The 11,612-nt window shown below is 39.5% G+C and overlaps 1 protein-coding gene and 1 long non-coding RNA gene across 3 annotated transcripts in view; one reads left to right on the top strand and one right to left on the bottom strand.

Moving 5' to 3' along the window:
• Window positions 1–969: 969 nt before the first annotated feature.
• LOC144661174 (uncharacterized) lies at window positions 970–3,177 on the bottom strand. Its single transcript, XR_013572227.1, has 3 exons — window positions 3,043–3,177; window positions 2,643–2,828; window positions 970–1,050 (listed from the first exon to the last, which is right to left on the bottom strand). It is a non-coding gene; the product is annotated as an uncharacterized LOC144661174 (long non-coding RNA).
• A 1,927-nt stretch (window positions 3,178–5,104) lies between these two features.
• Window positions 5,105–11,612, top strand: part of LOC144660518 (arylsulfatase B-like) — a 49,045-nt gene continuing 42,537 nt past the window's right edge. The window contains exons 1-7 of one of the 2 annotated variants that reach the window (XM_078521186.1): window positions 5,105–5,426; window positions 6,403–6,489; window positions 6,870–7,081; window positions 7,966–8,177; window positions 8,605–8,825; window positions 9,537–9,844; window positions 10,468–10,688. In XM_078521186.1, coding sequence (XP_078377312.1) covers window positions 5,144–5,426; window positions 6,403–6,489; window positions 6,870–7,081; window positions 7,966–8,177; window positions 8,605–8,825; window positions 9,537–9,844; window positions 10,468–10,686 — 1,542 coding nt within the window. In that variant the 5' untranslated portion in view covers window positions 5,105–5,143 and the 3' untranslated portion in view covers window positions 10,687–10,688. Of the gene's footprint in view, window positions 5,427–6,402; window positions 6,490–6,869; window positions 7,082–7,965; window positions 8,178–8,604; window positions 8,826–9,536; window positions 9,845–10,467; window positions 11,395–11,612 lie in introns of those variants that run through there. The other variant, XM_078521178.1, reaches the window with a different exon arrangement.

Genomic DNA, 11,612 nt, shown 5'->3' with positions numbered 1-11,612 from the left:
CCAAAACATTGTTCTGACCGCGAAAGGACTAAGCTCTAGTGGGTTGGTAAGCAAATATGGCGTCGGCCCTCGAGCTTCATGAAAGAATATAATAGCAATAGAATCCCGATTTAACCCACGTTGTATTGAACCTCGGTAAAACTCAAACCAGTGGTTGGTTTCCTTGGATTTACGTTACGTATTTAAACGCTTCAATTTAACGCACGCTTACTCGAATCAATTTTCGTTTCCTCTTGAGTTCGATAAATCAAGATTCCACCGCCGCACTGCGCTGAACTAATCAATAGTACAAAGGATTTTTTTGCACGAGATCTCGTTCTCAAGTTTGCCACATACAAAGATAATTCAGCCTTAAAAATGAGGCTGTTTCAAGTGAAGTCTGATGCAAGTGAATATATTTTTTCATCAGGCTTTTATGACAGTTGAAGTATTGACCAGTATTGTAGTACACTTTCGTTTTCATTTCCGATCATTTTAAATCTTCCTCCTGTTTAATGTGTACTAGCGGGAATTAAATCAAACTCGACTCTTAGTGCATACAATCTAGATCGTTTAGGTCTTTTCTGTGTCATATGCAATGTTCTAATTATCACTAAAAACATCTAGTCTTTATTGAAAATGTTCCAGGTACATTATGTACAAAAGTTCTAATACTTCAGTTGTTCAGGATTATCCTGATTACAATTGTATATTGAGAAAAGTTCACACTTAGGTGATAAATGTAAATATTAGTATCATTTGGTTTCAAAAATGTTCTGCCACTACAGTTTTCAATCCTGGCACAAAATCCAGTATCCAGTATTATTTGGATTTTGACAGTCCTATATCAGGGTATCTTTCTTTGATGCTGCCTCAGGAACTTCAATCACTTTTCTGTTTATACTCAAAATTTTGCAGTGTTTGTATTTTGTGTGAAAGCAGGGTTGAAACAAGCATTTAGGGTAACTTGAAAATAGCATTCAACACCACTCATTCAAAAGTTATTTTATTATGTTCCTTGATCATATCATAACTTCCTTTTTTCCTCTTTTAAAGCTTTCTTGCCAAGACCTGGAAAAAATGGTATAATTTTAGCAAATGCAATGAGAGCAGCTCAACTCATATAATTATTTATTTCCTTTTACATATATTAGCTATCACTGAGAGGTGAAAATGATTCTGTCAGCATTTGCATACTGCCAAGTCTGTGGATTGCAGCTAGTTTAAGACTCCCAAACAATATTCTACCACATATTTCTCCCACATATGATCTCCACAACCACTAAGATTTCAGGATATGAGGTCAAAGCCTGAATTGAAAAGATGATAGCCTCATTTGTTGAATCAAGCTTTCACTATATTTCAGTGCTAAATACCATGTGACCCCCCCCCCCCCCCAATATTTTTTGGACAGCAAGAGATAATAAAATTTGTGAACAATTTTTATTGACATTTATACCATGGGTATATATATATATACAAGGTAAAAAAGATTTAGTCAGCAGTCCAGTTTCTCCCCATACCCTAATCATGTCCACCTTAATTGTGAAGTGGCAAGTTTCACTTTTTATCTTTTTTCATCCATAATAAAAAAATCTGTTCTTTTCAGCAATGATTCAAAAGATAAATTAAGGATCATATGGTTGATAGCTAAGCAGTTAAATTAGGGGAGATCAGCTTTGGATATAAGGTTATTATAATTACCATAGATGCTCTCAAATTTGAAATTCTTAATTTTTAGTGCAAGAAATGCTAACATGAATTTAAAATTTAGTCAGTCACCCTAAACTTGACAAGCAAGATATACCCATGAGCAATTACCGGTACGTAAATACTACAAAAATACCAGAGATGAAAATAAATATTATATGAGGCTTACAAGTCAATGAGTCATGAGTGCATGATTCAAAATAAAGTCTGCGTCCAAGCCTAGTGGCCCATACAGCCAGAGCTTATTCCGGTTTCTGTAGCATTTAGCGACTAGGAGTATTCTACACCCTATGGATGGGATGCTAGTCCATCACAAGGATACCCCTGACAGTAAATTCACCAGTAACCATTTATACATCTGGGTGGGAGAGGCATGTTTCTTGCCCAAGAACAAAATGTAGTTCCCTGGCCTGGCCCCCGAACCTGGACTGCTTAATCTAGAATCCAGCATGCTAGCCATTAATGGGCCACTGCACCTCCCACAAATAATAAATTATATAAGAGAAGTTAATTTGAAAAAGCCAGTGCAATCATAACTAACAAATAAAACCAAACCACATGCAAATGATTTGGAGTGCTTCTAAGGTAATTTGTACTCAGGCAAAAATTATTGTGGTTCAATATGTTATAACTAACTTTGTGTGAAAATCACTTTTTTACTGATTTGACTCATTGACTCAGACTCATCTGACTCATAAAACAGGGGTAAAAACAGGGGACAGGGGACAATTCCTGACCGCAATGTCCAGACCCATGCAGCACAGACAAAATAACTTGCAAACTGGTTGAACAAAAAAAACACAGCAATAACAAGAGTTTCTTAATTTGTATGCAGAGTTGTTTTATTTTCTGCTGTGACAAAGACAATTAACTTTTTGCATTGTTTTCAGCCAGGTATAAGCTTACTATTGTTTTTACCCATGGGTCTGATACATGTACAAATAAAAACCTACCTTATTTTCATCGACCAGTAAAAGATGAAATTGATGCTTTTGACCATAGTTAGTTAGTCAAAAAACTCCAAAATTTCGTCTCAAACCGCTGTCTTAAAGCAGTTCTGGACCACCATTCACTTTGATAAGGTTTTCTTACAAAACCGGCATCTTTTCTTCACGAAAGCGATGTGCTTTTCCAACAGACTGCAAAAGAACATTAAACGAACATGGCATAAGCAGTCCAGTCGATGTATCACTTTACAAATAACGCACATGGCGCGACACAAAGTTGTATCTTCAAAACCACAGCACTATGTGAATAAGTCTTGCACTACAACGAAAATAGTACGAAATCAAAGCAAATTGTATACAGATTCTTAAAATAATTTTTCCAAAGATGGACAAAATTGCTACGCACCTTTTATCTTTAGATGTTTGATCCTTGGTCAAGCTGCCTCATGCTATCGAATGCTCCAAAAATCAATATTTTTTCCCTTAGAACTCAAAGAACACGTGAAAAGACGCCATTTTCTCACACTCGTCTGTTACCTTGTTGTTCAAACGCTAAGTTCCCAAAGTACTGTGGGACATGGGCACTTCAGCGCGTATACAGGACCTAAAAACTCTACCACTATACTGTCCCATGAAGCGGGCGCCATTTTGAAAAAAATATGACGTCATCAGATATCCAGTTCTGGTTACGCGCTGCACTGATAACGCGCGCTTTCATCGGACAACTTGCACGTGAGTCTATACACAGGCTTCCCAAGCTCAAAAGTCGTCTTTTTGATGTGTTTTTGAGAGCCCTTCGGGCGGCTGACTCTACATACGTGGTGTATGCGACGGCTTGTGTATATAGAGAAATGTATGGGAAAATCACGGATTCTCTAAAATCGGGTAAATAACTATCTATTTTGAAATAAAGTTTACCTACCTCAAATGTGTCGCTTACTTGTGTCTCTTGCCGAATTTGAAGCCATTCCGACGCCATTTAGCGAAGTTATTCGAAGTCGTTGTCTCCCCTTCTAAAAAGAGGGTCATGAAGGGGTAAAATGGGAACTGGGATTTGCCTATTTTTACTGGGATTTGCATATGTTTTTACTAGGAAAACGGGATTTAGGTCACTGGGACTGGGATTCACAACCAGAAAATGGGAATGGGAAGCACATCAGTACACGAAAAAAACATATATTTCAGGCTCAATAATATTCCTCAAGGCATAGTTACAATGTTGAAAACTCTGAAACGAAACCAACGCCTGCATGCAAGTGTCTTTCAAGTGGCTGTCAATTTTCCTGTCAGTGATTTAGTTACTCAGCGGAACAGCTATGACTGAGCATGCTCAAACTAGCGTAATCCAATATGGGCCAAACACATCCTCGTACCCAGGGTCTTCGTTCCCTTTGAACAGTGGTCTGGAAACGAGCGAGCCTGGAAGGTTCTGCTTGGAAGTCCAACAATATCGGACTTCCGGTTGAATTGCGCATGCTTAGCTTTAAAAACCATGACTCAACGATCTTCTTGGTGTTTACTCCCGGCCATTTTATTGTTTTTAAAACCAATCAAAATCAATCTTGCAACGGAGCTTTTGAGAATCGCTCGTGTCGTCAAGATTGCGCAGTATGAAACGAAGACTCGAGGGACGTGATTGGACGAAACATGTGACGGCAATTCCTCTACTAACCTAGTAACACACGTGGAAAATTGTGAATAAGACATTCCTCTGAACTGCTCACTCAAAGAACTGGAGAAAACGTTAATACGGATGTGTTGAGTTAAGAATTTCAGAAAACGAAAGGGATTTACCGATTTCAACTGGCAGAAATAAAAACAGGATTTAGGACAATTAAAACATCACAGTTACTGAACGTATAGTGCGGTTGAGCCTTGATTTTTCATGCAATGGGATTTACCAAAAATTGCACTGCTGGGACTGGGATTTGAGCAAAAAATAGGCTGGGAAATGGGATTTAGGCAAAATTTTGGCTGGGAAATGGGATTTAGAACCCCCCCCTTCAGGACCCTCTAAAAAGAAGGGGAGACAACGACTTCGAATAACTTCGCTAAATGGCGTCGGAATGGCTTCAAATTCGGCAAGAGACACAAGTAAGCGACACATTTGAGGTAGGTAAACTTTATTTCAAAATAGATAGTTATTTACCCGATTTTAGAGAATCCGTGATTTTCCCATACATTTCTCTATATACACAAGCCGTCGCATACACCACGTATGTAGAGTCAGCCGCCCGAAGGGCTCTCAAAAACACATCAAAAAGACGACTTTTGAGCTTGGGAAGCCTGTGGTCTATATAAACACGGTAATGTCGAAACGCGTATTTATAAAAGAAATAGAAATGGCTGGTTTGTGTTTACCGAGCAGAAGCAACACTTGAGTGAGTTTGGGAGAATTCGAAAAAATTTTCATTTCTCCCAAACTCCGAACGGTCACGTGCAACAACTGAGGCGCGCGGCTTCGCACTGGTCACGCAACGCTCCAAAGCTGCGAATGAGGTTTCAACATGGCGTTCAAGCGTTTTCGTACGCTGTCTCTACTTTCCAGTTTAATGGCTGTGTTCTTGTCTGTTGTCCACGCAAATGCATCTGCTTCACCTCCACACATATTATTTGTTGTTGTCGATGACCTCGGCTGGAGTGACGTTGGATTTCACGGCTCAAAAATCCAAACTCCAAACATTGACAAGCTGGCCTCGCAAGGTGTCGTGCTCGACAACTATTACGTTCAACCAGTTTGTACACCTACTAGAGCCGCTTTGATGACAGGAAGATATCCAATCCACACTGGTGAGTTTACCACTGAACTACTGCCAATAACTATGGGAGGGTAATCTTATAAACTACTGCTGCTTTCATGATAAGGTCGGTTCCGCCCCCCGATGAGGGGGCAGTACAGTACAGTACAGATAACCCAATGCAAGCTGCGAATGTGTTGACCTTTGTATTGTTACGTAATTAAAGCGATTTGCATATTAAAGAAGAATTTGTGTAATAAGGCCGAAAATTACGAACAATACTCTTGAATTGTAATAAATATCTCTCACCTTACCAGGGCCGTGGGCAGGATCTTGCATGGGTGGGTGCGAGCGCCAGAGGCCTGAGCTTCCTTGGGGAGTCCGGGGTATTCTCCCTCGGGAAAGTTAGCTAAATCAAGTTGTTTAAGTCCACATTTCCAGCATTCATATTAGCCAAACTTCATTTTATCCCTCACTTCCAGATTAGCCAGACCTTTGTGGCCCGTGAGTGGGTGCAAATGCACCCATCGCAACCCCCTGCCTACCACCCTGCTAACTTCTGTGTTGTTCTCTCTGTGTGTGGGTTTTTTTAATAGGGAATTGAACGGAGTGATCTCTTAGAGTTTCGGCTCCAATGGTTATTCCTCCAACTGTTGGAACTGAAACTCCAAGAAATGGCACCGTGTCTACCAAAAAACTGCACAACCCACACAAAAAACTACACAGGAGTTCAGGAGGGTCATGGCTCCAGGTGGTCAGTCCAGTCAGTCTCGGTGTATCAAGAAGCTCTAAGAAGAGATCCAGGAAGCTTGACTGCTCAGTACAACTTTTTTTAAAACAGTTTTTCAAGGTTGTTGCTAAGGCCGGCTGCCGGCTCATTTCACCAGCTAAAGGAGAACTTAAATCTGGCTAAAATTTCACAAGAATACAAAATTGTTGGTGAGCTGGCTTAGCATTTTCTTGGCTACATCCCTGGTTTTTGGCTCAAAGCTGTACAATGATTGTAACCCTTTGCCATATACTTGTAGGTATGCAGCATTTAGTGCTGCTTGCAGAAAGCCCTTATGGGTTGCCACTCAACTTCACACTTTTACCCCAGAAGCTCAAAGAATCAGGTAAATATAAGTAACTGCACATTTAAATAACATAGGAATTCTAATCTCACTCAATGGTTACGTCTTAGCTGCTGTCAATTATCTAAGCATCATTTTGGAAGGTAACGAAGATGATCGGTGATCAGTCAGATGTTTAGTTGTTAATCAATTATTAAGGCTGGAAGATCCTGGATTAACATCTTTTTTATAATTTCTACCATGAACTGTAACTTAATTAATTTTGTATATTTTGTTATTTCTTCCGCACATTCTAACTTATTAATAACCAAAAGTAAAAAGTTGTGTTACTTGAACCCAATTATGGATAGTTCATTCTGTATCTGGCTCTGGGTAGATTCAGTTTATTAACAGTCAGATTTTATGATTTCTTCTTTTGGAAGGTTATGCAACTCATATGGTTGGAAAATGGCATATTGGCTTTTACAAGTGGCCCTATACACCTACATACCGTGGGTTTGATTCATTTTATGGTTATTACAATGCATTAGAAGACCACTTCACTCATAAAGTCGTGAATATATTAGACTTCCATGACAACAAAGAGCCAGTAAGGGACCTAAATGGGACATATGGTACATTTGCTTTTGCAGAGGTATTTTGAACATACATGGGCTTGCATTATATGTATTATATGCTTCATTATTAGGATACATTGTAATTGTATATTTAAATATGCTCTTTCATAATTAAAGCTGATTTCAAGTCCATACTGTGCAGTCTCGAGGTTTGTTTTCATTTTTGTTTTGAATTCGAATTAGTCCGCCATTAGGGTTCGTTTTGTTCAAGAATTCCTGATAAGCTGAAACATCAGTTAAAAATAGCACCGGGGTTCTTCTACTTGTCATTACTGTTTTGTAAAGATATCAGCCATCAATAATCATTGGAAAAGGTAAGTTTGAACAGGAATTTTTATTTTTGGTTATAAACATTACTTCGTGCGAGACTCACATTGCAGGTGGAGATTGCACAGTACAGACTGAAAATCATCTTTAAGTGTAGGTCTACTTAGTATGACATGTATGGCATGACGGGTGGGGGTGGGGGTGAGGTTGAGGGCTGAGGGTTATGGGTGGGGGTGGGTGTGAGGGTGAGGGGAGAGGGGTGGGATGGGTGTAGCTTTAATTATATAGGGTGGGGGTGAGCTCTAAATTTGCAGGAGATTGTAACATTGGTATTAATTACAGTCGTGCCAAAAGAAGAGTACCCCCCTAGAGTACATTAATGAATTGATTATTTGAAATTTAAATCTGTTAGTCAATTTCAATAATGCATTCATCTTATTAAAAATATAACTTGGACAGATCAATGTTCAAATTAAAATTTGGTTTCTGATCGATTGTTCTTTTTTAGTTTTAAGATTTTGATGTTGCTGTTCCAGGTTTAGGGTTAAGTTAGAGTTCTCAATCCATACTATTATACTCATTCTTGTGCTTTCAAAAACCTCTGTTTCACACCTTAATGTTTTCCTAACTGTAGCGAGCAAAGGACATTATCAAGACACATAATGCGTCAGAACCCTTGTTCTTGTATATGGCATTCCAAAATGCTCATTATCCAGTGCAGGCACCCCAAAAGTATGTAGATAAGTACAGTTTCATTGAGGATGAACAGCGCAGAACATTTGCGGGTATGGTGGACATTATGGACGAAGCTGTTGGCAACATCACAGATGCCATGAAGGATGCTGGGTATGAGAAACAGTCTCACCTCTTTTATACAGACACATTCGTGAAGATAAACACATTTGATAATGTCTTCATCATCCTTAAGGTCTCTAATAACTCTAATTTGTTTCTCTATTTCAAAATGCTATCATTAAGGGGTCAAATAAAGCTTGAGCCACACCCAGATTGGTCTAACCTCTTTTATACAGACACATTCATGAAGATAAACACATTTGATAACGATGTCTTCATCAATCTTAAGATCACTAATAACGCTTTTTTGTTTGTCTATTTAAGAATGTTATCGTTTAGGGGTCAAATAAAGCTTGAGCCACACCCAGATTGGTTTCCTTTAGGGGAATAGTTCAAATTTTCTGATAAGCATCTCTACCCCATGAGCATGAAGTCTCAAAGGGCAGTTTTTCTTATGCTCTTGATTCTAATTTTTCAGGCTATGGGACAACACCTTAATGGTTTTTACAACTGATAATGGAGGATGGCATACCTATGGTGGATTTAACTGGCCGCTCCGTGGAGAAAAACTTACTTTATGGGAGGGAGGGGTGAGAGGAGTCAGTTTTGTTCATGGGAACATGCTTGGTAGAACAGGAGTCAAATGTGAAGGCCTGTTGCATGTTACAGACTGGTATCCAACATTGGTAAACCTTGCAGGTACTATAAATTGTGTTTAACTACTTTTGAATGTCGTGTTCCTAACAACAAGCAAAATATCTCTATTAAAGCAATCAAGATTGCTGTTTTGGAAAATACATTTGATCCTGGGGGAAAAACTCTCATATAAAATGGGTGGGGATGCTCGTTGCCTCAATTTGGGATGTAAATTTTAGGTTTTAGGTCTCAGTTAGGGTGTTCTGGGCAAAACACCAATATTTTAGCCATCAAGGTCTTGTTTAGGGACTTGCAAGCAAAGGAATAACTATATGCTTTTAGGGATAAAAAAAGCTTGAGCCACACCCAGATTGGTCTCTTTTAGGGTTTCTTTCTAAAATTTCTGATGAGCATCCCTGTGATGACTATTCGGCATAATGGTGGAATGACGGAATTTCACTAGTATGCTTTCATGTGGTTGGCTTCACCCCGGTTTGCTTGCAGTAAGCCTTACTCCAGTTTGCTTGCAGTTAGCTTTAACTGTTTTTGTTGGTAAGGGCATTATACTATCACAGTTTCGTCATTCTGCCATTCCACCAAATAGGGTCTGGTCACCCGCATCCCTGCACCTTTTGTATGGGAACCCCTGTGGGATTTCCTTCAGTATTACTGTGCCTGAGTAGCCTGAGTTATTAGCTACTATGCCACAGGGACTCCAGCTGGCATGGTAAGCATGTGAAGATTGCTTTAAAGTTGAATTTCTATTCCACACAGGTGGTACTCTTGATCATGAATCGTCACCCCTGGACGGTATGGATGTATGGAACACCATTTCGCATGGTGAGCCATCACCAAGGAAAGAGATCCTTCTCAATATCGACCCGATCCCAAGTGAAGATGATAATCTGGGTATCACTCTCTTTGAAGGAATTGCTTTGAGAGTGGGTGACATGAAGCTTCTCTTGAAAGTACCAAATTCTACTTGGTTTAAGCCTCCAGAACTTGGCGGAGAACCACACAAGAAACAAGGTGTACCTAATGGAAAAGTTGAACAGCTGGCTGGGTTACCAACTGGAACCAAGGTATTAAGAAACTTTATTTCAGGGCATGAGCTAGTCACCAGCATTATAATTATATAGAGATTTGGTATCTATCAGTAAGCTATCTGTTACATGGCATGGACGCATCTGTGTTATTGAGATGTCCATAAGGAGTAGTTCAACTATAATTGAGAATTGTTGGACATATCACATGTAGCTGTCAGCCAATTTTGCCATTGTTGCTATTGTGGCGATCAGTTCAAATTAATTTAGCACCCGTATAAACTTGGCCTTGTTGTTAGCGCACTGGACTCTGGATCAAGTGGTCTGGGTTTGAGCCCTGACCAGGGTCACTACATTGTGTTCTTGGGCAAGACACTACTTTCACACTACTTTCTCTCCACGCAGGTGTATAAATGGGTACCGCCGAATTTAATGCTGGGGGTAACCCTGCAAGGGACTAGCATCCCATCCAGGGGAGAGTAGAAATACTCCTAGTGGCTTAATGTAGTGGCTCGATGCAGACTTTACCTACCTTCCTAAACTTGTACACACAAAACAGCAATCAATATAATTTCTGTTATTTACGATTATTTATCTACTACATTTTGCTCAGTAAATAATCTTGAAACTAGGCAATAATATTCCACTCATTTATTCACCAGGAGATTGGAGACGTTGTTGAAGTTGCTCTTTACAACATTACCGCTGACCCGACAGAACATGAAGACCTCAGCGAGAAGCTTCCAGACGTGGTGAAGGCATTGCAAGAGAGGGTGCAGTACTACATGAAGGGGGTAGTGCCTCCACTGAACAAACCACTTGATCCTAAGGCATTTCTTAAAGCAATAGAGGAAGGTGTCTGGACTCCCTGGGAAGAGTAAAGGTTCCTTTGGCCTGAGTTTAGAGCATTAGATTATGTTATTGAGAATAATTTGTTTATAACCTTTTAGGCTAAGCTTTCTAAATCATGATAGTCATTAATATATTGATATGGGGTGAAATGGAGAATTAACATGTAACAGGCGAGCTGCACTGTTGAGCTTGTACTACATGCACCTTGCTTTGTATGCATATAATTTGTAAGAATAAAATTTTGCAACTTTTTATAAAAAAAAAGATAATTATTACACATGCGTGTGAATAAGTGTGGCACTTTAACTTTATCACTGGGGAAAACCCTGAAACAGGATTAGAATTCCCTCAATTAGAGAGGTTGCCCAAAGGCTCACTTAATTTCTAAAGGTGGCCTCCATTAAAATTGCCTTGTAAATGTCATTTTCTCGAGATTCTGTTCAGTGTGGTGAAAGGCAACTTGATGCGTCTGTTATCCAGTTTGTTACCTATACGTGTCCCACTTATTTAATTCTTGGTTAGCTTTAGCTAATCCCATCAACTGCTCTTTTATCTGTAAGCTGTTTACTATCTGCAGTCTTGCTACACAATGACTTTGCAGTGGAGTGAAAACCTGATGCGTACTTAACAGGAAGGCTCGGTTTTCAAGCGAAAACGGATAAGTGTGAATAGTGCCTCAGGTTCTAGAGCAAGGTCCTGCGTAATTGTTAAGACTGAATAAACTTAATTTTAAACTACGTTCTTACGCTCATTACCTACGAAAAGTGAGTTCGGCTGATGGAAAGAACAGCGTTTGTAAGTTGGAATTAGTTTCTTGTGTTGTAAGCCGCGGTAAAGAATCCCTCCACGCTGCACTCAACCCAGAACATGCCAACGAAACCAATGAATATGAAGAGAAACATTGTTCTGAAACGAGTTTGAGCACAACTTTTAAAGCTTCGCGTAGATCTCAGCC

The sequence above is a fragment of the Oculina patagonica genome, chromosome 1 (genome assembly GCF_052425735.1).
Source record: "Oculina patagonica isolate OP01 chromosome 1, crgOcupat, whole genome shotgun sequence".
Lineage (NCBI taxonomy): Eukaryota > Metazoa > Cnidaria > Anthozoa > Scleractinia > Oculinidae > Oculina > Oculina patagonica.
Note: the sequence above shows the minus strand (reverse complement) of the source record. Positions and strands in the feature narration are given on the sequence as shown.